General features: G+C 49.4%; 1 protein-coding gene across 15 annotated transcripts in view; it reads left to right on the top strand.

Annotated features, from left to right (window-relative positions):
* The window catches only part of NFIA (nuclear factor I A), a 348,766-nt gene that overhangs the window by 86,374 nt on the left and 235,843 nt on the right, over positions 1 to 26,549 (top strand). For 8 of the 15 annotated variants that reach the window (XM_030953281.1, XM_030953282.1, XM_030953290.1 and 5 more), the window contains exon 2: positions 19,679 to 20,210. In XM_030953281.1, the coding sequence (XP_030809141.1) occupies positions 19,679 to 20,210 (532 nt within the window). Of the gene's footprint in view, positions 1 to 13,828; positions 14,202 to 19,678; positions 20,211 to 26,549 lie in introns of those variants that run through there. The other 7 variants (XM_030953289.1, XM_030953292.1, XM_030953286.1 and 4 more) reach the window with 4 other exon arrangements.

The raw sequence follows: 26,549 nt of genomic DNA, 5'->3' as shown, positions 1-26,549 counted from the left end.
CTGCGTCTGGTGTTCTAAAAATATTCACAGCCTTTAATTAATTAAATTGCACGCAGCTATTAACCTCATTTGACACAAGGAAACCGGTCTCTGGAATGGTAAGAGACCTCCTCAGTCACGGAAAGGCTGTGCAGAGCCTGAGAATGAGCAGCCTGCAGGACTGTGCTCACTGAACTGCAGTGCAGGCAGCTAAAACCAGGCTGAAACTGCAGCACTGTCCTTTACCTGCCGAAGGTGGGGCCGTGGTTTGTGGCAGAACATGAGTTTGTCACAGAAGAACGGACAGGACAGCTCCTGCCACATCCTTCTCTCAGCAGACTTGAGTGTTAAACACGAGACACATGGGTCTGCTGGCAAATCACACTTCTTAGGAACAGTCATTATTTTGGGTTCTGGTATTCCACTCGGGATATTCCTCGTGCCTTGGGGCAGTGCTGGTTGCCTCAGAGCAGGAGGAGGCAGTGTTCCCAGACCTGCTTCCAGCCACAGCCCTGGCTCCAAGCAGGGGACAGTGCTGCATCTCCACGTGCAGTCGCTGCAACTTCATTATTGAATTACATTAACAGGCCGCCCTCTAGTGTCATATTTTATTACTTGGGTAAAAAAAATGGGCCAGTCGGGAAAAAAATGTGTATTTTGTCTCAGCGAACACCAGCAAGAAAGGCAGCCACATAAGCAGCCAAGAAACATTTCTGTGGAGCATGTTGGAAAGATCTCTGTCAGGTTAAAATCCCTGAAGTTTGGAGTTTTCTCCTGAGGTTCTGGAATTCAATCGCGGAAAGCCCAAGGAAAAAATCACAAATCCTGTGCAGAGTTTTCCTTTAAAATCAATGTTAACATTTCTGTAGGTGGTTACAACAACACTGTGGTATATACGTGCATCTGTACCTGTAATGTGAAGTATTTTGTCCTCTTGTATGTACATCAGTGTCATTCAGGGAGATAACAGGGAATGTCCTTCAAGGCAATGCTCCCAGTGCACAGGGATTGCTTTGCTGAGGCTGAAGACAGAAAGGTGATAGACATAAGCTCATGGGCAGTTATTCAGGAGTCTGCAGCATTTAAGAGCTAAATCTTGAAAAAACTAATGCTGAACAGACAAAAATTACTTTTATGTCCTGAAACCCTTACAGGCATTAGCATTAAGTGACCTGACCTGCCCTTACTGGGCTGGTTAGGAGTGGAAAAGGGGACAAAGCACCTTCAGGACCATTGGCAAGACAGGTCAGGGCAACAGCTGGTGCGAATTAGCAGGCAAAGGCAGCGCACATCCATCAGCCAGAGACCTGTCCTTGCGTATTAATGTTCCCCCACGTTGAAGCCACCTGCCCATCTTCCATTTTTCTGAGCACACCTGTCTCCCATGGGAGATCTGCTTGGTTGCATGACAAAGCACCCTTTGGATAAATAAGGGGAAGGATCTCAGCGCCAATTGCAGGCACCAGGATCCCCCCTGAGCCGCCGGGGACCGGGATCTGCCCCACACGGGGGACACTGATGGTGTCTAGGGATGGATTGTGTTGCGGGAAAGATGGGAAATGGTTTCCCTCGGGGGAGTGTAACATCTGCATCCTCTCTCCTCCTCCAAAACCTCCCTGGAAGGAGGAAGGAGGAAGAAGGAAGGAAGGAAGGAATAGGGAACACCCCACCTTCAAGTCCCACACGCAGGTGGGGGACAGAGAAAGCTTGACTCTGCTGACATCAGCCACACACGCTGTGGCTGACTGGAACCTTGGCAAAGCAGGGCGAGGATGCTCGGAGGCGTTAACCTGGATGCGTTTTCCCCGCTTTTGCCGTATTTTTGCCGGTTTCGGCCTCGAGGGCCGCCCCGGCCCCGCGGCCCCCTCAGGCTCCCGCCGCTTCCCGCCGGGAGGGGGCGCTGCGCCGCTGAGGCGGTGGGGGGGCGCGGCGGGAGGGGCGGGGCGGCGCCGGCGCGCGGCCGCCTGCAGGGGGCGCCGCGGGGCGGGGCGCGGGGGCGCGCAGCGGCGGGGGCGCGCGGACAGGTGCGCGGGCACGGGAACATCCCCCCCCTTCCGCGCACCCCCCCGAGCCCCCGTGTCACCGCATCGCACACGGGAAAGGGGAGCAGCGAGGAGAGCAGGGACCCAGGGATGCGCCCATCTCAACAAATCGTCCGAGGAAGTTGTTGGGTGTTACCATCCCGACTCTCCGATCTGTATTTTGCAACCGTCCAGGAACGCAACTGGGATTATTTATTATTGTTCCCTCTTATTAATTTAATTAAGTCTTGTTGGTGTAGCATTTTTTCGCCCCGTATTAAAGGAAATGAAGTCAACATCATTAAAAGGAGTGGAATAGGCGTATGCCGAAGTATTTGTAAGAGCACGTTAAAAATATTCTAATATGAATTCCAGCTGTCTCTCAGGCCTCTGGTAACTTTTCCGAAGAAATCCAGCGACGCCGCAGCCCCGCTGCTGTTGTCTGTGGGCTGAATGCAAATTTGTGGCAACAGGGGGAAGCAACCTTCCTTATTTCCTACAGCCACACTTTTTAAATCAAGTTAACTAGGAATTTTTAAAAGCCTTTGGCATTGCCTTTGGAGTAAGGCTCGTGATGTTTGGGATTAAAGGGAAATTGTACCAACCTCACTTGCTCCAGGGAACAGCAAAGACCCTGGTGAGCCCACACCAGTGCCACACAGGGCATGTGGCATGGCAGGGGGCTGATGGGGTACCTGAGTTCCAGGGGCTGTGTTTTGGGGTATCCCTGTTCAGGTACAGCAATGTACAGCTGGGTTCTGGTGTGCAGAGTGGTGTACTGGTGTGGCAGGGTACCTGTGGGGCAGGGTACCTGCGGGCAGGTGTAGCAGAACATTGGGGTAACTGCGTGCTGGGGTACCCATGTGAAGGTGCAGTGCTGCGCTGGGATCCCTGTGTCTGAGTGCTGGGGTACCTGTGTGATGGGCACCTGGGAGGGGTATCCCACCCCTCCCTCGCCTGCCTTCCCCAAGATGTCATAAAACCGTTCCAAAGGATGAGCTGAAGAACAGGGGTCCTGGCAGGAACAAAGAGCCCCCCCTTGCAAAAGGGGGTGTATGGATGCTGCTTCATTTCCTCTGTCCCCCACCTGGCTGGAGGGCACTGAGAGCACCAGCACTGGTCCTTTCCCTGTTTAGAAACACCAGGAGACATTCCTGGTGTCTCAAAGCATTGGGAACAGCAGCACTGCTGCAAGGAGGGAAAAGCAGCTTCCCTGGAGTGTCCACCAGACACGGACTGCAGTTCACCATGGTCACTCCCTCCTTCCACTCAGGTGTCCAGTGTTTCCCTCTGTTCTATACATTTCTCCCTGGCTTTCTGATTTTCTAAACCATAGGGAAGGATTTTCCAAGCAGATTCACTGCTCTGTCTGCGTTGCACATGCAAGGCCGGCCCACGGGTTCCCTTTGCCAAGCAGGGCAGAAGTCACTTGCACCAAAGTTTGGAGCTCAGCAGTACTGAAAATCTGGAGATATTTCTTGAATTTAATGAGGAGGGCTGCGTGTAAGTCAGAGTTTGATGCTGCAGTGCAGTGGCAGAGTTTCAGCCTCCTGCCCCATGTGCTGCATTACTGCTGGGGGCTTATCCCAGATTTTATTAGCCGTGTAAGCATCTCCAGCGGCATGCGACTGTCCTGCTCTCAGGAGTGACTCCTCCCTCACTCAGCAGTGCAAGTCTCAGGGACTTGCCAGTGCAGCTGCTGGCATTCAGGCATTCCTGAAACTTCTCTCCCCTGAAACCCTGACCTGACCCTGGGCACGGCCAAAGGGACCCTGTGTTGGGACAAAATTCCCAGGGATTGTGTCAACCCCTGAATTATAGTGATACCACCAACGGTTTTCATAGGGATTTCCCTTTTTTCTTTACTGTTAAATGATGTGATGGGAATAACAGGCAAAGCCACTGCAGGGCCTAACAGAGATGGCGGGGGGAGGCCAAGCTGCGGTCCCAAGCCGTGATTCCCTAATTTCTCAGGACCAGGGGATCCTTGGCTTTATGGATTTGATTCATGGGCAGTGGGAGCAGCGCTGGGACACCGGGGTACCGCAGTCGCTGCACCCGGCTGGCACAGAGCCCCTCTGCCTGCCGCAGGGCTGGGAGAGCCGGAGGCTGCCCGGGGCTTTGCATCCCGCTGCCGCCGGGGCGGATGCCGCAGCTCCAGCCCGGGAGCTGTAACCCTCCCACAGCCGCATCCATATGGGATGGGGATGTATGCGGATACGCACATGTACACGCGGGTTGCAGCGCTGGCAGGCAGCACCTCGCTGGGCGGGAGAGCTCGGGGGTCCCCCCGCAGCCCCCGCGGCGGAGCCGGGCCCGGGAGGCGCCGCGGGGAGCGGCGGGGGCGGGCGCGGCGGCTGCCAGGTGCCCCCCTCCCTCCATCCCTCCCGCCCTCCGCGCCGCCCCCGCCACTTTTATTGAGACTTTATTTTGCAGCGGGGGTCGGGGGGCGCCGGCTCTTCCCTGGATTTCTCCCCCCCTCACCTTTTTCTTTTCGTTATTTATATTTTTGAATTTTTTTATTAATTTTTTTTTTGGAGGCGGGGGGGAGTGGGGAGCTGGCCAAAACCTCCCCGCTCTCCGCATGTGCGTGATTTAGAGTGACAGAATTGCGAGCCGGGGCTGGAGCAGCGATAAATCAGCTCCTCGCCGGCGCGGGTTGCCGGGGCTCGCCCAGCGCCGGACGGAGACTGCGGCAAAAGAGAGGGGGAAAGGGGAAAAAAAAAGAAAAAAAAAAAAAAAAAGAAAGAAAAGAAAAGAAAAAAAGGGGGGGGTGGGGAAGGAAAAAAACAAAAGGGGGGTAAGACAGGAAAAAACAACTGGGCAGCCCGCCGGCCGGCGGAGCGAGCAGCGGGTGTTGCGCGGGTGCGGAGCGGCTGCAGCGGCCCCGGTCTGCGCTGCTCCGCGGGGTTTTCCTGTCTTGGTTCCTTTTTTTTCGGGTCCTTTTTTCTTAAAGATTTTTCGGCTTTCTTTTTTCCTTTTTCTTTCCTCCTCCCGTACCTTAGATGAAAATGGCTACCAGTGACTTGGCGAGCGTTGGGAAGGCAGAGCTGGCAGGTTGCGAGATTTATTTATTTATTCCCCCCCATCCCTTTCCTCCAAATAATCCAGAGGCAGAGCAGAATCCAACAGCGAACTTTAAAGGCTTCGCTTTAATTCTTTCCGCCCCGCACCTCTGCTCTCTCTGCCCCCAGCCGCGATGCGGTGCCAAGGCTGTGCCGGAGGGGGGGCCCGGAGGACGCGGAGATGCGACGCCCATCACGGTCGCCCACGCCGGGCAGCGGCTGCTCGGGGAGCGGGCAGGAATCGGGCAAAACCGGGCAGGAATCGGGCAAAACCTGGCAGAAATCGGGAAAAACCAGGCAGGATCCGCCGCGCTGCGAATTCCCTCGGCGAGTAAATATGGTGCCGCGGAGCGGGCGGATGCTGCGGCGGACACTGCGCTCCCGCGTAGGGATTATCCACTTTTTTTTTTTCTTTTTTTCTTTTTGTCTTTTTTTTTTTTTTCAGTTATTATTATTTATTTTTGTGTCATGCTACAGATCTACAGCTGTACGTGCAAATAAAAGCGAGAGCTCACGGATACCGCTTTCCTTCCAGCGAGGACTGAGTAGTTAATCCAATAAGTATCTGTATTGTTTGGGGCGATGTGTGTGTGGTAGGGGGGAGGCAGTTAATCATGTATCGCAATGTATGGATAAAATAGATGAATATTAAAGTGACGTGGGGAAAGAGTGCCGGCGCGGGGGCTCCTTTCGGGGGAGAGGACAAAGAAGAAAGTGGAAACAATCTTTTAAAATATTTTCCATTCATAAAAACGGCAGAGGGCTTATCCACCAGTCTATTTCTGCGTCTGACTGAACAGCTAATGCGTTATTGCCAGCTTCAAAAGATAATTGTAGTGTCGGTAGAGACCTAATAATACAGTAGCACATGTAATTTTAAACAACACCTCATTGTTTATTGGGATGTAACTTTCCCAAAGTTTATTTGTAGCATTAAGGGATTTTTAAGTGCAGGAGCAAATTGCAAATGAGCAGCTGTGGGGCAATGCACGGTTTGTGCGGCTACAAGAGTTTCTATATTTAGTGACAATCTGAATCTGAAGAGGATTAAAAAAATAGAATATTTTTAAGGAAATGCTTATTTCCTCCTGGAGGAGGGGGGAGCTGGGCTGGGGGATCTCCTGGCTCGGGTTTTCAGTTTTCTGAGGGAGAAATAATGCAGTCAGTGTGTCTTTGCCCACGAGCTTCACCACCGTGCGTACACCTGCTGCACAGGCTCAGAAATAACCTTTTCATGCAAGAAGTTAAGGAAGGGGTCGGGCATACGTACGTGGGGCGGTGTTGTGATTTATGTGCTTTTCCAGGAATCCAAATAAAACCATAGCTGAGCGTATCCCTTTGTAAGGGCCACCTGTGCTTCGCGCCTGCTTCTTCCGGGGGTTACCCTATGGAAATCTTCCCAGCCCAGTATAGAAGCTAACACAACAGTCGGGTGAGCAGAGGATGCTCTCACCTTCTCCCTGCTGTTAGGAGAGGAAAGCAGTGATTGTGACAGGCAGCCCACACGGATTACACTTCCTTTTTTTCATTTTTTTTAAGAAAAAACTCCCTTTCTAAAAAAAAAAAAAAAAGGCAAACCAACAAAGCAGCTTCTCCAGAGAGATCCAGTACCAGTGCAGGGTGCCCAGTGCAGGATCTATATTGCCAGGGCTTACAATGCGGCAGGTCAGTGAATTACAGTAATAAAGACTTCAAAAAAAAAAAAATTCAGGTGCTGAGACTAACACGTTTCCTTCACTCCTCCAAAGGAGACATGGGCTCTGGGAAAGGGCAGAGCAAGCAAAAGGGACTGGGTGCACTTCACTCTGTGGTTTTTTACAAAAATCTTTCAGGCAGAAGCATTGGGTCTTTGTGCAGGTTTTTGAGTTATTACAACCAACTTTTGCATGTGAGCTATGGCACAGACAGATTTTATGGCTCAGTCCCTGTACGTTATGAAGTTGTCTATAAAATTAGAGGAGGTAGAGAAGTAAAAAGTTACTAATCTCGGAGAAAGAGTATTACTTTCAATTCTCTATAATTTCATTTAGTTTGAAGTTTATGGGCTAGAAGTGGGGGGCTCTAAATTATCTTGTGTCAGTGCCTGTCTTTCCTATGAAGAATAATGCATCACCTTTTAAAGAATACATAATTTAGGGCTGAAAGAGGTATTTTTAATAGTAGAAAAGAGACAGAGTCAGGAAAACTTGTGATGGAAAACTTTCCTGCTCTGTACCCACGAGGAAAGTGATCAGACCTCATGTGCTGTCTGGGTTAGCAGGGCTAAAACTATTTTATAAAAAATAACTGCAGAAGAGAATTGCAGATAAATTTTATGCTAGAAAAATAGCAATAAACCTGCACCTGTTACTGTGCCCTTCTACCCAGCCTGTCGCTAACCTAGGCACAAAGTTGTCCGAGTTTGTGTCTGAACAGGCCACTCATTTTATTTTTTTTTTCTTTCTTCCCAAAACTTTAGCATAGATAAGAAATGTGAAAAAAATTACTTAGCAGTGAAGCAGATTGCTGCTTTGAATTTTATTTATTTATTTATTTATTTGGGGAAATAATGCCCATCTCATTGTGAAAGTTACAGACTCCAGAGAAAAGCCTGCAGCGAAGGGCAGCAGGGAATGCATGTTAATGAGGGCTAAAAGACCACCACTGCTTCTAAGCAGCATAGGCTGATGTTTATTATTAGTATTAATATTCTTTTTTTCTCTTAGACATAACTTTTCTTTGTCACATAACTGTTTGTGCTATCTGAAACTTTACAAAGTCCAGTCAGCAATTCCTCAGGTTCATTTTTCACACCCTGTATTGAATCTCAGCTTTTATATTCTGAGTGAAGCCTGAATGTAAAATGTTCTCATGTAAAAGCAGGGACAAAAGACTTACTTTCCTTTTGATAAATAGATTGCATAAATAAATATGACAACACATGGATATATAATATACTGAAATAAATAGTGTGTGGATGGGTGTGGATGGGCTTATAAACAATATTTGCCACACCGTGTTTATACCACTCTTGCGCAAACTTTATCAAGTGAAATTTTCATTGAGGTGTGCGAGATTAGGACCAAAGTGTTTATGCCAAGCTGCCTGATAAAACATTGGATTTAGGACAAGAGCAGTATCAGTTCTGCATGGTGTAATCACTCCGTATCGCTGGAGAATGATTTCGTACCATTGTGAGAGGTGTCCCTCAGCTTCCAGCAGCGATAACGCTGCGGGACTGTGTACAAATAAAATATAGCTGAGGACAACTGTACCTATTTGTGTCTTTCCTGGCTGTGAACAGGGGATTTATCCAGTTGGATGGTGGCATCAACATGGTAAGAAGGGAGTTTTAGGTCCCTGCTGGCCCATGGTGGGGCCTGGGTCAATGGGCACTGCTTGAGCCCACTCGTAAACCACAGCGAGCTTATTAAACTCCATTCACTTTCATAGGGAACTTTCACTTCAAGGCATATTTCGTTTTTTTCAAATAAACCCTGCTTGCAAAGGGGTTTTTAACTTAAAAATGTTACCACTTATTTTGCTCCCCATAAGATCTAGAGCAAAACAAAAGGGGAAACACTGCCTCTCCCGCCTCTGTCCGTTCTGTTGCTTCCTTTCTGCAGTCTGCACACCACTTTTGCTGGGAAGTTATTTCCTCCGCAGTGCATTTCGCAATAGGCTCGAGCCCCCGTGGAAATGCATTACAACTCTGCAGGCATTTCTGCGACGCGCCGGGCTCCGCAGCCAGCGCCCCACGCACGGCCGTGCCAGGCAGCGATGCCGCCACGAGCTCACGGTCAAAGCAGCTCTTTTCACACAAAGATTGACCAATTTTTAGTGTACTTATTCCCACTTGCCCTTAGCACAGCTGCTTTAATTCCCCACGTCAATGTGGCTTTGGCGATGCACCCATGGCCCAGACCCCAAATGGTGTGGCCGTTTTCATCTGCCAGATAGGGAGTGCAGTGCTTCTTCATCACCCTGCTCTCCTGCTGGGAATAATGGTGATGGACAGAAAATATTGCATGGAAAAACATTATTATTCACATGTATTTAGTGGTGTAAGGTGAGAATTTCCATCAAATGTACTACTCTGCGTATTTAAGCTACTCCCTGAAATTTGGAGCCTGGAAGTTGAAAGTTCTGCCCTCCTGTTTTAGGATGACACAGTGTCCACAAAACCATGGAGAATGGTTTTATTGTAGAATCATAGAATGGCTTGGTTTGGAAGACACCTTAGATATCATCGAGTTCCAACAGTGCTGCTATGGGGAACTCTATTTTAGGATCTGGAGCCTTTAAACTAAGGAGGAACACCCTGTTATGCCCAGTTCTTTGTGCACCTGTGGAATAGAAAAGCAATCGCTTCCTGGGGGAGAGTCTTACAGAATACTCTCAGTTTTGGTAGCTTCAGAATGTTGTTGATTTCATGGCAGATGGTGGGACAGGTTAGGCATGGCACTAAATTACTGCTTCTCTGTGATGTTTCTACTGGGATTTTTGTAGATAGCTCCATAGTAGGTTGTGGGACAACAGAGAAACATCTGGGCATTGATTTCCACCCATCACACTGGCACTTAGGTCTCTTGGGGATGTGAGTCGGCAGTGCGCGGCTCTAAGGTCTCGATGGAAAAGGGACCAGGATCGAGCCCGGTGATTTCAGGGGGCTTCTGGCTCTCAGCGGGGAGAAGCTGCTCCCAGGGCAGCCACAGTGGCTCTCCCGAAGCCACCAACATCACTCAGGGCCCAGGAGAGCCCTGTTGTCTGTCTCAGGCCTTTAATGATCGCTGCTGTATGTTAACAGGCCATACCACATATAGCCCGGCTATTGTCAGCGCTGATCCTTGTCCAACTGACGGGCTATTCAAAGCGCTTCTCAAGCCTCTCCAAAATCCCAGCTTGTTCTACCCCGATGACAGCCATCCCTCCCATTCGGAGTTCTCTTTGTACGCTTGATAACATGGTGGAAATCCCTTATTATGCTTCTTTTAATAATGCTTTCACATGGCAAGGGGACATGATGTTTTAATTTATGCAGCGCACATCATCCTCCGACAATTTGCTAAGAGGAGCCCTCGCGACCTAAGCCTGCGCCGAATAACACAAGTTTATGCAAAACCAGTGGTTTCCAACCTGTGGTCTCCAGACCGCTGGGAACTGGCGGGCTCCCTCCGAGGGGTCACCAGGAGGTAACCAGGAAAGCAGAGCCGCTGCCGGGAGGTTCAAACGCGCCGCCGCGCGCGGAGCCGCACTGTCACCAGCGCAGGTCTGGGGCTCCCAAACTGCAAACTGAAAATCCCTGTCTCAGGGGTTTTTACTTTCTTACTCTTTTTTTTTTTTTTTTTTTTTTTTGGTTGGTCTCTGTACTCAGTACGCTGCGGCTGCAACCTCTGTGTCTTTAAATACCTGCTCAAGTCGATTAAAAGCAGTAAATTCAGAGGGGTAACCACACCACTCCTTATGAGTTGTGTGAGTTGAAGTCTCACTTTGTTGTCAAAAATAGCAATTAACCTTCAGATCCACTTGCTCTCCACCCCCCCAAATTAATTTTGCAGTATTATCACGCATCTTGAGGCTTCCAGTTTTAAGCATATAATGCTTCTCCTGTTAATGAAGCGGGTATCCACGATCAAGGGGAGCTGAGAGCCACAGACAATTGTTTGTTTGCCTTTATTTCTCACGCCCTTTGAAGGTTTTTCTTTCTCCTCTGTGGTTTTTTTTGGTTGGTTTTTTTTAGGGCTTTTTTTTTTTATTAAGTGACTTTAGCAGATTGTACCCTCGGAGCTGTGAATAATGGGGTTATTCTACAAAAATGGCCAAGGCTAGTTAAGACACACAAAGCCAGGAAATCCTTTCAGGGATGAAATCAGGACTATTTTAGGGGTGCCGTGTAAGTTGGAGACTTTGCAGCTTGGCTGCTGCATCGCTGCCAGGCACGGCAGCGCTGCGGGGACGACCGGTCCTCCCCCGCCGGGGGCTTGCCCGGCCGGGGGGCCCCGCACCTTCACCGCACCGGGGGGAGCAAAGCCTGGGGGGGCGTGCAAAGCACGGGGGGAGCAAAGGTGGACGTGCAAAGGAGGATGGGGGGTTTGCCAGTGCCAGGTAACTTTGCCCATGCAGCAAAGGAGCTTTGCTGTGCAAGGGACGGGGGTTCCCGCGCCGGGGGGTGCGCATGGGGGGGGTCCCGTGCGGAAGGGGAAGGGGGTTCCCCGTTCAGGAGGGGGTTTCACCCGTGCGGGGGGCTGGTTATCCATGCAGGATGGGGGGTTACCCGTGCGAGGGGCGCTCGCACCGCCCCCCGCCGCCCTCCCGCGCAGGACCCCCGCGGCTGGGAAGGGGCTCGGCGGGGGCGGGACACTGCGGGCCCGCAGCGGGGCCGTCCGCCCGGCCGGGGGTGTGCGGGGGATGTCCGCGAGTCCCGCCGCCCCCCGGTGCGGGTCTCCTGTGCGAATCGCGGCGATTGCGGAAATACGCGGGGGCGGGGGGCAGGAGGAGGAGGAGAAGAGGAGGAGGGAGGTGGGCGGTGGGCGGGAGGCTGCCGAATCGCTCGTAACTTCTGCAAAGTCCCGGGCACTGGGAGCCCACCCAGCAGAGCGCGGAGAGGCGGCGGCAGCGCCCGGGCGAGCTCGCCCCGACCCCTGCTCGCCCCGCGCCGCAGCCACCAAAAGCCCCAAATCAGCCCGAAACCCACGGGAAGAAAAAATCCCAACACATCCCACCTAAGAGCCGGCGGCAGTTGGCTGCGGCGGGTTTTCCCTTCCGGTTCCCAACGGCTGCGAGTCGAATTTAGCCATAAAATATATAAAAAATTGCGAAGAGAAAAAAAAAAAAAAAGTGCCGCCAGAGCCCGCAAAGTTTCTCTTGCGCTGTTATCTGTGTTATCCCTGTTATCCCTGCCCGCGGGACGCGGCGCCGCTTAAACTCTTGTTTTTGTATTTTTAACCCGATTCCCACGGTTTCGCAGAGGGAATTCGCTATTGTCTGCGCGGGGTCTGGGCGCGGAGGGAGCGCGGGTGCGCAGGGCTGCACCGCAGCTGCCTTTTTTTTTTTTTAATCTTTTTTTTTTTTTTTTTTTGGTCAGGGATTTGAGAAAACCGCTGAGCTTGACAGATTCCCCCGCTTTCCCCCCCCTCCCCGCCCGTACGTGCGCGCCGGCTCCGTGCGCGCCGTCTGGAGCGCCCGCGGCCGCGCACAAAGAAACGCGCCCGGGCGCGGGATGTGACGGACCGCGGCGGGGACCAATGGGCGGGGCGGGGGCTTGTGACGTCACCAAGAGCCGCCCAATCAGCGGCGGGAGTGGGTGTTGCGACGTTTGAACTCCCCCGGGGGGAGGGGCGCGCCTTTTTTTTCTTTTTTTTTTTCTCGGTTTTTATTCTCCTTTTTTTTTTTTTCTCCTCTTTTTATTTTTTTTCTCTTTTTTTTTCCTCCTCTTTTTTTTTTTTTTCTGCCTTTTCCGCCGAAGTTGGCGGCGCCCCGCGGGGACGGGGCCGCTGGCGGGGCCGGAGCCTCGGAAACCTCCGGATTTAGCACCCAAAAAAAAAAAAAAAGGGGAGGGCAGAAGAAGAAACAAAAAAAAGAGAGCTTTTTTATTAAAAAAAATCCCACGTTTAAAAAATTATTTATTTTTTTAAAGCATGCTTAGCAAAACGCTGAGTTGGGCAAAATGAGGATAACTTGCGCGCCCACCCGTGCAGCGCTCAAATATTCTGGGGTGGGGGAAGGTGCTCTCGTCCTACTCGTATTTTTTTTGGGGGAGGGGGGGTGTCCGTGGCTGCGGAGGGGCTGCACTTGACCGTGGCCCCTGCCTAGAGGGCGCAACCAGCCGTCCCGCGGCCAAAAGTCTCCCGAAGGGCGCCAAAAGTTACTTAAAAGATAACGCTGGAAACCGCAAAAGGCTGGGAACGGTGCGGCACGGACGAGTGGGGGACACAACCCACTCCCCCTCCACCTTCCGAACTAAGCTGCGGGAGGGGATTTTTCCTCCTTTTCCCCTATAGATGGGATTTTTTTCCCTGCGTGTGTCGCCGTCGTCGCCCTCCCCCCACCCCCACCCCCAAAAAAAAGCCTGTGACTACGCGCAGGGACGCGGGGGTCACCGAAACTGCCTCCGGCATCAGTGGAAAACGCTATTCCCAAGCGGAAAGGGGGGGACACACCACCCGGGACACCCTCCGAGTCCCCAGGAGCGGGCTGGAGAGCATCCAAACCCCAAACCCAAACGTTGCCGGTGCCAAGACAATGCGCTCCAGAAGTGTCAGGAGGCGCGGGGGTATTTTTAATTTTAAGCGCTTCACTTTTAGATTTCATAAGTAAGAAAGAGGGGGGAGTGCGATGTGCCGATGAATTTATGTGTTGCTATTTTTTAGAAGAAAATGTTTATTTTTTTTAAAGTGGAATAAGCACCCTTAATTCTAAAGCGCTTGATTTAAAATGACAAGTGCCAAAGGGGATGGGGAAAGTTGTGGAAGGCAACGCAGCTTTCCCCAGCCCCCCCCGTCCCATCCCTCCATGGTCAAGGACCGAGCGGAGCCGCAGCCCCCGGGAAGAGCAAAATAAAAAAATAAATAAATAATAATTATAACAGAAAAATACACTATCTCCCCCCCTTCGTAAAAAGAGGAAAACTTTGAGCCGAGCCCGGCTCGCCTCTCGGCTCCGCGGCTGGCCGCGCTGCGGGGCGGCGGGGCGGAGGGAGGCGGCGGCGCCGCAGCCCCCCCCGCCCCTCCCCGCCCCCGCGGGCGGGCGGCGCGGGGCGCGGGGCGGGCGGTGCGCGGCGCAGAGCGGAGGGGCGCGGAGCGGAGCGGAGGGGCGCGGAGCGGGGGCGGCGGAGGGGCGCGCAGCGAGCGCTATGCCTTTAACGGCGCGCGGGGCAGGCATGCCGAGCGCGTAGTGCGGGAAAGTCGAGGCGGGGTTAAAGTTCAGCTCATGGAGCGGCTCCGCGCTGGCTGCAGTTTGGCAGAGTTGGAAATGTGAAAGCAAGAAGCAGGCTCGGGGCTCCCCCTCCTCTCCTCTCTCTCTCTCTTTTTTCCCCTCCTCTCTCTCCCTCTCCCTCTGTCTCTCTCCCCCTCTCTCTCTCCCTCTCTCCCCGCACACGCACACCTCCAAACCGCAGCCCCCCGCAGCAGTCATGTATTCTCCGCTCTGTCTCACCCAGGTAAGCGGCCGCCGGGGCGCGGTGGGGCCGGCGCTGCGGGGGTGCGCGGCCGTGCGCGCCGGGGAAGGGGCACCACCGCCGCTCGCCGAAACTAACTTTGCTGCCTTTCGCTCGCATGCCCCCCCCTCCACCCCCTTCCCGCACGGCCATTTGTGTCGGCACATGGCTAATGGCGCCTACTTATTAATGCTTTAATTAACGGGGGGGGCCGCGCGGGCGCGGTGCTGCGGGACGACCCGCACGGCCCCGCCGTGCTTGGTCATCCGCGATCGATGCCGCCGATGCCGCCGCCCGCGCCGGAGCGCCTCGCACCGCCCCGCACCGCGGCCCCGGGGCAGCGCTGGAGCCGCTGCGCCGCTCCCCCGCCCCGGGCACGGCGCGGCCCGCACCCCCGGCACCGCGCTCGGGGCTCCGCGGGAGCGGCCCCGCCGGCTCCGCGCCCCCCCGGAGCCCCGGGCACCGAGAGAGGGACCGTCCCCGCACCTGGGCTCGCTCCCGCGGTGCGGCGCGGTGCAGCCGCCCCCGCGCTGAGCGCCCTCCGCACCCGCGGAGGCCGCCCCAGCCGGGGGACCGTGCGTGTGTCCCCCCACACGGACACCCGCAAACTTGTCCCGCGTGTGTCGCGTGTCCCCCGCGCCACCCTCCCGCCCGCGGATCGGGCCCCGCGGCGCTCGGCGCAACTTTTGCGCCCTCGGCTCTCGGCGGGACGGGGCTGCGCGGGGAGCGGAGGCGGGGGTGTCGCTCCGCGGTGCCCCTCGGTTGCGCGGCTGCGGAACCCCCGGCCCCCCTTTTCCCCGCGCGCTGCTGCAGGACGCTGAATTACACCCCTTCAATTAGCAGGATATAATGGTTTAACGAGGAAATGCTTTGTGGCGGACTCAAACCCCAGATTATTTCCTCCTGCAGGAGATTTTGACTACATTATTCTTATTAATTTAATTGGAATATTTTTTTTCTCCCGGTGAGAAAGCCTCTCCGGGCTCTTTCCGTCGAGAAAAAGGCAAGGAATTGCAGGGAGAGGGGCGGCAGCTTCCCAGGCAGCCCGAAGAGCTCTGAAAGTTTCGTCCCCTTCTCTAGTCGCGGTCCCCTCTCCTTCTCCAGCCTGCCCCAAATTTTGGGGTGCTGGCGAGAAAACACCAGGCCGGCGGGGGCACGAAGCTCCAAGCCGTACACTTGCTCAAAAGGCAGGGGCAAAATGTGAGCAGCGGGAGTTTGCAGAGGACGGGATGCAGCAACTCCGGGCTGTGCCTGGGCAAAGTTTGTGCCTTTAATTCAACTCTGAGAAATACCTGGTTTTTGTCAGCGCAGCGGCTGCGGGAGGGACCCCCGGACACTCCGTGCAGGGCCCGCAGCGCCGACGCTCCTGGCATCTCCACGTGGGGCTCCTGGGGCTCAGTAGGCCCAGTCGCATATTAAGGAGAGAAAATAAATCCATGGGCTGGTTGCTCCCTGGCCCAGTCGTGTCCTGTCCCCGTGGCCCCCCCCCTTTTTTTTTTTTTTTAATTTATCAAAAGAAAAGCAGAAAGCCAGGCGTGTGCTTTGACTCCGTTAGGAAAATCTGGCATTCTTGCTGCACGTTTGGAAAAGTAATAGGAGGATTAGAGGCCTTCTGACAAACTCTTCCCTCCGAAGGATCAATTAGGTGATTCTGTCATTTTTCCATAGAAAAAAGGGGGCAAGCCCTGAGCTATTGCAAGTAATTTCTTATTTTATCGTTTCAAGAGCTTTTATTGATACAAGTTTTTGGAAGGATTTTTTTTCTTTTTCTTTTTTTTTTTTTTTTTTTGTTCAACTTTTGGTTCAGATTTAAAGAGAAGCTCTTGAAAGTGGGTTAGAAAAGGAAAACAAACAAAAATGCTGGTTCTGAGCATATTTATCCAAGCCCTGGAACCAAAATGGCACAAGCATTTTGTGTCATCTGTCAGGAAAAATCCAAACATCGTTCCATTTACATATCTGCTGAGGAGCTAGGAAATAGTTGGGGAACATATGCACATCTCCTCATAGATTTACAAGCAAATGGAATTAGCAAGGGTCACTGTAGTTGGCTTAATTTCAAAAAGATCTGCAGAAATACATTGTTTCAAAGCGTCCTTTGCAGGATTACATTGTCGAAGGCGCCTTTGGGTTGGCGTTGGGGTTCTTTTGTCGTAGGGTTTTTGTTTTGTTTTGTTTTTTAACACCTTTTTGGAGAGCAGAGGAGAATTTTGGGATAAACAGTAGAGAACTGTGCAGCCCAAATTTTAGGTGCTGCTTAGAGACAGGCAGGCTCTTCTCGGAAGAGCTGTATCCTCAAACTTCGGAGAGGAGTGCAATAAAGAAAACCCCTAACTTTTTATTATTGCTTTGCCAGCTTTCTGGTGTCTTTTATTTTTAGGTAACCCATCCAGCACTGAGGGGGGAAAGCAAACAGCTTTATCAAATACTTTCAGAGTTTCCCTTCAAGCTAACTTGTGGAAAGGGAAAGATCATTGCCTTTTCTACCAGTTCCTTAAAATCCTGCTATTTTGCAGCGAGGCTGCAGACAAGTTGCACATCTGTTAGCACACTTGCGCTGACACATTTCCAAAACTTTTTGGGTTTTTTGAGGGGGCTGTAGCGCCACTGAAATAAAAATTTGTATTGTGCAGAAGCTGCTCCCCCCCCGTGCCCGCGTCCAGCCCAGTTCTGTTTGATCAGTCCTGGCTGCTTTTATTTCCACTTGGACTTTGCTAATACCTCAGCGCCGAGATTGAGGCGGTGCGATTTTCCGGAGCAGTGTGTTTACCAAGACACTTTGAAAGTTGGTCTGTTTATGAGTCGTTAACCTTTTCTCCTCATACACCATTTTGAAAAGACACATTAGGGTGTAATAGGGACATGCACACCTCGCGCCTGAGCAGCAGTGCTTCTCGTTTACTTCAGCCACAGACCCTGACTTTGCACCAAAAAGCATCTTGGTTTTTTTCCCCCCTCCCTTTAAAGTGGTTTAGTGTTTTTTTTTAAAGGTTTTCTTTTTGGGTGTTGTTTTTACCTCCCCTTTCAGGTTCACATCGTAGAAATCAGCTTTAGCGCAGGTTAAAGCAACTCTCTCTTGGATGTTATCCAACGCCGAGCCAAAAAAGTCCCGAGCACATGAGATCAGGCAGGACAAAGCGCTGCTTAAAGCAGAAAAGTTAAAATATTTCAGGATGTACCAAGACGTGTTTGGAAAGTAGGAAGGCTGGAAGCGCTGCCCTGGCTCGCTGTGGGCTGTTGAGCCTCTTTGCTCTGTGTACCTTCACAGATAAACTTCCACTTGACAAAAGGCCTTTTTTCCTTCACTCTCCCTGAGTGGGGAAAGGGAAGGACAGGAGGGATCAGGAGGGAGGGTTTATTATTTTTAATAGCTTGTAGAGACCTGTAGTTTTTATTTTATTTTATTTTTTTTCTTCTTTTTCCCCCCCTGCCTCCCCCCCCGTGAGAGCTGTGTCTGGTGGGTGAGAGCAGCTCCATGTGCTGGGATTGTGCCTCCTCTCACTTTTTGAATCTGCCGACTGCAAACTCGCAGCAATCTTTTTTTTTTAAACTTTATTGAAATTTGAAACTATCATCTTTTCCCATAGAGGAGGGGGAAAAAAAAAGAGGAATGTGCCAATCACTGGAGTGATTTATTTTATTTTACCTGCTTTTATTTTAATAATCATTCATAGTACTTTGATTGCTGCCGCTCTGCTCTAGTGAAATATATTGTGCTGCTAGGAAAGTTTTTAACAATCTGTGTTTAAAATAAAAAAAAATGCAATGGTGCTACCTACAGATTTAAGTATCTACAATTCTGGGCCACTCAGAATAAGTGCAATGAAAGCTTTTGGGAAGTCAGCAGAAGGTCTTGAATTATGACCGGATTTTGCTGATAGATATTTCTACTATTGATTTCTCAGTTTTTCATAATTTCTGAAAAGAACAATGCAAATTAAAATAAAGTGTTGAAAGGAAGTAAGATGTCTGTTTTAATAACCATATTTGCATGACCCACAATGATTTGAGTAGAAAATGTACTCCATGGGATAATTGAAGAAAAAAAAGTTAGTTTGCTAATCTGAAAAATCCCCGATGTTTCCTCGCACACGGGGTGGGTAGCGGGTGGCTTTTCCCATGCTGGGGAGAATGTTGCAGAGATTACTTTATTTTTCCCTCCTGGAGGGCCCAATCCTGAGAAAAGGAGGAACTGGGAGCAGGGACGTCCCCAGCACGCAGCGCTGGATCAGGCCCCATAGGCTGGATACATTTTTATGTGCAGCCTGGAGTTGGGTCATTCATTTATTCAGGGAAAAAACAAGAAGCATGGCCCCCATATATTATAATATGTTTTGATCTCTTTGGCTGATTTATGTAATACCTAGTGAGGAAGAAAAAAAAATTATTTTAAAAAGAAAAATCAAGGGGTCTTCTCGCCTTTTTTTATTGTCAGCATAATTTTAATTGAGATTTTTCTTGTGCCAGGGGAGAGGGGTGATCTTTAACTCCTCGTTACACAAAGCAAACAGTGTCTCCGGATGGCCAAACTAACTTTCCGAGTAGGGCATTTCTTTTTAAATATCTGAAAATCTGGACACAATTAATAATTATTTGCGTATTTGCACAAGTTTTGCTACAGTTTTCTGTTACCACATTTTTCAATTTTTCCTGTTTTTTTGGGGATTTTTTTTTTTTTAATTTTATAGGAAGGCTCAGAGTTTGACTTTCCCTAATATGCCCAGATAGCAAGTTTTTTGGGGATTTTTTTTTTGCTAAATATAAACAAAAATATTTAAAAAAAGATAAATTGCAAGGCTTGCTTTTTCTAGGGTTTTAGTGTTGGTTATGATTGCGCTCGCGGGATAAATCGACCACGATACTTGCCGCTCCTTTCACTGTTTAGGAACCAGAGTGAAATCCACCCTTCATTGTAATTGTATATACAGCTATAGTGGCATTTTACTATTCTGCCGGCTGCTATTTCCAAATATGTCTTCGGGAAAGTTTTACTATACTTTAGACTTCCCCATACAAACATTGATTGGCATCCAAATGTTTAGGATTTGCCAAATTGGCGGGCAAACGCTGGCTACACCGCAAGCAGCGGGGTCAGGGAGAGAGCAAAGGGAGATATGCGCTCTGCAAGTGGACTTGCAAAGGAGTTTTTGGATTTTAACTCATTCTGCCCTTTTTTTTTTAAAAAAAAAAAAAACGGTTTGGGGACTGGGGAAAGGGCGCCAGCATTGCACCATCTCCATCTGGGCGCTTGGTTGAAGTTGGACCCTGTTTTTGGGGGGCGGGAGTAGAGGTTTTGGGTCGGCGCGAAAGGGAAGCGGGAATGCGGTGCTGGTGGGTTGAGAGTCCATCAGCGAGGTGTCCCACGGCCCTTAAAATTTATCAGCACCCTCCAAATCTCACCAACCCGCAAAAGCCCTCTTTTTGAAAGCTCTTTCTTGATGGTTTCAGTGACATCAACCCTTCTCTGTAACTTTTTTCAGGATGAATTTCATCCCTTCATCGAAGCACTTCTGCCTCACGTCCGAGCGTTTGCGTACACGTGGTTCAACCTGCAAGCCCGAAAAAGAAAATACTTCAAAAAACATGAAAAACGCATGTCAAAAGAGGAAGAGAGAGCCGTGAAGGACGAACTGCTAAGTGAAAAACCCGAGGTAAAGCAAAAATGGGCATCCAGACTTCTGGCAAAGCTCCGGAAAGATATCAGGCCTGAATTTCGGGAGGATTTTGTTCTCACAGTCACAGGAAAAAAGCCTCCGTGTTGCGTTCTTTCCAATCCAGACCAGAAGGGCAAGATGAGAAGAATTGACTGCCTTCGCCAGGCAGATAAGGTCTGGAGGTTGGACCTTGTTATGGTGATTTTATTTAAAGGTATTCCGCTCGAAAGTACTGATGGCGAGCGCCTTGTAAAGTCCCCACAGTGCTCTAACCCCGGGCTGTGCGTACAGCCCCACCATATAGGAGTTTCTGTTAAGGAACTCGATTTATATTTGGCATACTTTGTGCACGCAGCAGGTAAGTGCCTTTCTCTACCACCTTCTCCAACTTTTCGGTTATCTCCGTGCCGGGTGCCGTGCCCGTGCGGCGGCTGCATGAGCTGGGGAGGGAGCTGGGGATGCCGGTTATCGCTCTCCCGGGGTGGCGAGGAGGGTGCCAAAACTCCCCCCCTCACTTTTTTTTTTTTTTTTTAATGGGGTTTTTAAGGTACAGCCACATAAAAGTGGCTCTTGTTTTCCGCGGTTAACAGCATTTCGGGCATTCTTCACAGGTGTTACCCTAAATGTTGTCCTAGGAGGGCTTGCAGGCGGACGCGGCTTCCTTTAGCCTAATTTTGGGGGAAAGCAGATAGATTTTAATTTAATTTTTTTTTTAAATAAAGTTTGCAAATGTTATGCACAAAGTTGTCCAGGAGGTGCCTTAGGCCTGTGGGTCAGGAGTACCAGGTATCCTCGCCCCACAGGGATTAGATGGGGAACATAAACCCTGCAGGATTGGAGGGAAAAGAGAAGACAGTTCCTTGATAGCAAACCTAGTCATCAGGTCTGAGTGGGCATGAAACAAACCTCTGGGTAACCCTAGGGGGAAAAGGAGACATTTAACCCCCTCAAAAGATCACAATTTATACACCTAAAAGCTAAACAGGTCTTGGAAAAAATTCCTGATTTGACAATATTGTGCTTATCAGGAGGGGCTGAGATGTTTTAACGTGTGATGAAAATCTTGGGATCCCAGACTCCAACACAAAGTATGCTCTGCCTGTGGCATGACTCAGCGTGCTCAGAGGATGTGTAGTATGTTGACTGGGTAAAATAAAATGCTATTGTAGTTCTTCTGAGTGATTGTAGCGCAGAAAAATATATGTGTGTGAAGTGCAATGCCCCGAGTTTCATGTGAGGGATGCGTGGGTCACCCAGCATATCCTGACTTGTGAGCTGAGGAGCTGGACTGGCTGGAAAAACAGAGGAGCAGGGGAGAGAGGAATCATATTAGTAGAAACCACTTCTGTATAAATATTTATCGGTAAGAAAACCAAGCAAATTACAGCCCAGGGAGCCTGCATTTCCCATGCCAACTTCTTTCAGAGGGTCTTGCAGAAAGTTTTGGCTTCCCCAAAGTTTTTCTGCGCTGAGTCCCTGCCATGGTTGTTGTGTTAGGCAATGTCGCCGCTGGGATTTTACAGATATGATCCCTGTTCGGAAATAACTTTTGAGTATCCTCATGGTATTTCCTACAGATAAGCTGCGGCATTTACTTTGCACTTCGGTGTGAGGTGGTAAATCATACTGTACATTTATGGTGAAAGGGAAGTAGGCAAATATTGAGGAAAATTATTTATTTACTCTGCGCTTTATTATGGCCACTGTGAAGGAAGCGTTATGGATAAATGGCTAACTGAAGGGAGCTTGGGGCTGGGGCATTTCAGGTCACCTCCTATTCCATCACCAACCCCAAGGGGACCATGGACTCGCATCCCTTTTGTCTGCCTCAGTTTCCTCCTCCGCATGTTGGAGTGTGTTGACAAATTTAAAATGCTTTGATATCTAAATAGAAGCTATAAATGTCTATTTACTGATCTACAGCACACAGGTTTTTATTATTTGGATTTATATATAGTGTGATGCGGTAAATACTGATCCATATTGTATTTCCCAGGCCCTCTGTGGAGTGCACAAATCGTTGATAGAAACCAACGGTCTTGGCGCAGCTTGCACGTAGGGTCGCAGAAATGTAGGATGGGGAGAAAAGGACCAAACCCAGGGGTGGGAGTATTTCGGGGATCTTCAAGGGATCTCTCCTGTTATAACAGTCAGGCAATAGACGTTATGAAAGTTCAATATTGCGATTAGGGATATACCATCTTATCAGCACGCTGGTGGCAAATAGTAGCCTTGATAGCGAACTATTATTTATTTCTGCCGTTGTCATCAACAGGCAGCGATCATACCGATTGTCCTTCAGATTCAGTGTTTGCCGCAGAAAGTCGGCGCGAGCCCTTGGCGCGGTTTTTGGGGTTAGATTTGGGGATTTGTGTGAGCAGCCGCGCGCCCGTGCAGAGCGCACTGCGCCGTGTTTTTGGCCGTTGTTTGCTGATTGCACGCATTGCATTGTGCTCTCGATGCAGGAGTGTGTGCTGGCATATTCCTGCTAAACCTCAGCGGGGAGGGGGACAAGATGTTTTTTGGGAGGTGGCACAGCATGGTCGCTGACTATGTGGCTTCACAGAGGTGTACCAAAAGCCTTGCGTAGAGCTACCTCTTTTTCTTCCCCCCTTTTTTCCCGTTTTTTTCCCCCCTCCGATGTATCCCAGCAGTCTTTGTTACACCTGAACATTGGCCAAGTTGACAGCCATTGGTTCCCGCAGACCCGCAGTAATGGCAGCTTGTGCCGGGTGCGCAACAGGAAAATTACAAAAGAAAAAAATATTAAGGGTCCTTTGTCTCCAACTCCATCAGACCTCGCTCCCCAAATGTATGGACCACGTATTTATAAGGAGGAAGTCACCAGCGCAAATATTAGGTAGGCTGGTCAACTTACATATAGCGGATTTGACAAGCATCTGCTATAGTACAGAAGATTTGTAAACACTAAACAATGTTTTTACCTCCTTAAAAGTTTTGAGAAGTTGCCAGTATTGGCAGGAGGCACAGACTCCGAAACGTGCTTGAAGATACGTGCCAAAACCATTGTGACCTTTTCACCCATAGTGCTCGCTTCTCTTTTTCTTGTGGGTTTTTTTTTCCCCCCACTTTTCGTCTTCTTTTCTTGGGGGGAGTATTCTGTTCCAAGATGCCCTTATTTGAGATGACTTCGGCAGCAAGATGTCCCTTTCCTTCTAAACATGTAGGATAATTATTGCTTTGAATCCACGCTTTTCCTTCAGTAGGCACTATCATCTGTAAGGGAACACATGTGCACAGATTTAAATAGTGCTTCTTACAAAGCTACTGAAATCAATTATTCTCTTTAAGAACTGGCTAGAAAGAGAAAACAAAAATATGCAAATAGGCAAACTACATGTAATTTTCATTAAAAGGATAAAAAAAAAGAAATTAAAAAAAAAAGGAAGATCGGTGCTTTGTGAATTAGAGGTTGACCAAAAAATGTATTGAAATCTAGAGTATTGCTCTCAGTTTGCAGTTTCTAATCTGCTTAACTAAAAGCAGGCGGCGTTTTCATACCCTGAACTTGGGTTTGCTTTTTAGTTTTCACTTATTCTGCTCTTGTATCAAATGACAAGTTGGAAACCATTGTGGCAAACCGTTTTCTTTGTGGGAGTCGAACAGTAAAGCTAATTTATGACCGGTCCTTTACCAGATGATCTGTATCAGAATCTACAATATACTAGGCACGTGGCAAGGTCACAATTTAAGTTGTTAAGGTCACAACCTTAGCCACCAGGCATTTGACCTTTTAGATAAAGTTAACCTTTGTTCATTAGTAGGCACTCAACCGAGAACTTTCTGGAGTTTTTTACTGCTTTGGAGTTCCTCCTGCTAATGTGGTCAGATTGGAGAATAGAATTGCAATAGAAGTAGTTAAATTTTCTGAGAGGTCACAGTTTTTAGAGACTTCTCCAGTGGCCGAAGCGGGATGGTGGGCCAGGAGGCGATGCTGCAATGCCCGGTTTATTTTTTGGCCGGCCATCGTTACGCGCTTTGGGCGAGAGTTAAATTCGCGAGGTATTTGTGGCAGAGAAAATCTTTTAATCCTTCAGAAGGACATTTAAAAATCCCAAATTTCAGAAAAAATCTGGAGCTAGGTTTTATTTATGTAAGCTCATTTTTCTGTTAGCGTTTAGACTCGAAGGCAGCGAAGGTGCCAGAACTCACCCTTATTTTTGTGACTGAAAATTTACTTGACTTCTAGATGTGGTCTGTGGCTAATTGCTGGGCAGTGGTATATAGCACATGACCTTGACCTTTAAGCTCGACCCATTTTATGTTCCCGTCAACGGACTTAAAATATTCTCCTTGGACGACCATAAAGAGGCATCGATGGGAATAACCCAAAGATGGGTTAATGCAGAAGCCCTCCCGTACCCGTGGAGGTTTCGGGGGGTCCGAGAGGTATCCGAGGCTTTGCGCTGTAATCTTTTAGTACAATTGGTATTGATTGTTGCTGCATTAATCCTGTTAATAGCCGCAGCAAGGGCCGGGTGTCGCAGGGGTGGCAGAGGTGTCCTGACAATGCCGTACGTCACTGAAAGAGCTGTCGAAGCGCCTTGAACTCCTGATCGCTGCTCTGCTAAAGTGGAGCGTTCGACGGTGGAAACTATTGCTGGCTCATACAGAAACACACACCATATTGTTTACTTAATTATGCCACAGCGAAGGCTCATTTTTAATTATTTAGCTGACTTTCTCGCTCTGCTCTGATACCACATTTATTATTTAATTTGAAATCAAAAGGGCTTGCGCTCCTGTTAGTTTTTGATGCGTTTTACTTTTGTTTTGGCTACGTTATTGTCATTCCATCGTACGGTAATCCAGATAGCCGTGATATGCAGATTGGCCAGATGGTCATGTTAACAGATTGAGAACCTACTTCCCACTGCTAAAGAGCAGGTGTAAGATCAGTGGGCTTTTTTTTTTCCTTCTTCTTCTTTCCTCCCAAGTTTCAACCAAAATGCTCTTTAGACAGATCATAATGGTAGCTAAAAAGGGGCACTTTTCAAATGGTGTTTGTTCTGTGGAGATAATGCGTAATGTATATGTCCTTTTTATGCCTATCTGAAGACTTTTAAAGCATCCGTGACATTCCTTCCACCTATAATGCTTTGAAAAACCTAATTCCAGCTCATGGCTGTTCCAGTCTATATCCAAAACAGTCCTTAAAGTTTTTTTCTGCAGACAGATTGCATTTACTCTTACCAAAAAAACACTTCAGGCAGCTTCGCAGCAGGTATCTCACATGTGTTCCCTGCACAGGGCTCCCAATGCATGCCCAGGAGAACCTGAGCAGATCCACGGTCAGCTGAGATTTTAGTGTTTGTGGGCTGATAGAGTTGTTTTTCTGCTCCATTATTTTTTGCCAAAGTGAGACATCTGTAGCTTTAAAGAAAAAAAGTGACACTAAGACATCTCACAGTATTTCTGCCCTCAAGGAATAAAGGGAGGAGGCAGATTTTGTGTTGTTTTAGCATTACAAAAAGTACCCAGAAAAAGTCAGTGATGGGAGCCTGGGTCTTTATCTCAGTCAGGAGAGGTGAGGAGAGGACAGCCACAGCTCCTCAACACCCCAAATTTCATGCACCCACCTATCGTGGGCACGCATGAGACACGGCGACCTACACACCCCGTGTGGCACAGAGAGATATCCCCACCTTTGGATGATCTCCTCTTTGCGGGGCAGGACTGGCTGCTCGCTGCAGCCACGAGCAGGGTGGGAGCTGACAGAAGCAGGATTTAGGTGGGACAACTGCTCTCCCTGTGCGGGTGTAACTGAGCCGGTGAGTATCCGTGATAATTCAGATACTAACTGGTGCGGCACTCGGGACGGCCTGCTCTATCACGAACCCCTGGCAGGAGTTCAGTCGTGTGGTTTAGCTTTTCCCTTTCTCCAACAACAACAACAGCAACAACAAATAAACACGGGATAAAGGCGTATTTCATATGCCCAGGATGTTTTCCAGGTGATGGGTTTGCACAGTATAAGGGTGTGTTATTTCCATGTCTCCTTGCTTCGAGGTGCAGAAGCAGGAGAAGCCTGTGAGTGGTAAGAAAGTTGCCCAATGCTTCTGGCTTTTCTACAAGCAACTGCACTTTTATATTTCCCTTCTTTTCCACCCAATGATGAATAGCATTAATTTAGATCTATTTAAGGCGAGTGTGGGAGAAACCACAATCTTTGTTGTGGTCACTGCTGTACACAGCGGGGCTGAATGTTTCTGTTGGTTGAGGCCTCAAAGCTGAATCTGGAGAACCCAAAACATCGTGTCAGCTTTTCAAACCCTTCAAAGAGACAGTGGAATCCTAATTGTTCATAAAACCCACTATTTATTATTACAATTATGTATTTTCTCCCCATTTACATGTAAAGGAAAGGGCATCCCTTGCTTTCTGTGCCCTGAGCTTCTTCACGGCTTCTCCTCCTCCTCCCCCTGATGCTTCTGGTTTAGGCACTGGTGAGGTTTTTACAACCAGCAAACAAATTCCAACCCACTGCTGCAAAACGCAACCCCTCCCCAAAAGCCTGCACTTTTCTACACATGTGGGACCCTCCAGGCCTCGGGGACTGTCCCTGGCAAAATGAATTTGGGGCATCCTCACTGGGAGCCATGGATCTGGCTCTGCCCCTGCTCCTCTCCTCACAGGCAAGGGCTGGAGCTGATGATTAAATTACAGGCTGTAAATT

This window comes from Camarhynchus parvulus, chromosome 8 (assembly GCF_901933205.1).
Source record: "Camarhynchus parvulus chromosome 8, STF_HiC, whole genome shotgun sequence".
Classification (NCBI taxonomy): domain Eukaryota; kingdom Metazoa; phylum Chordata; class Aves; order Passeriformes; family Thraupidae; genus Camarhynchus; species Camarhynchus parvulus.
This window is presented reverse-complemented; position numbering and strand designations above follow the sequence as displayed.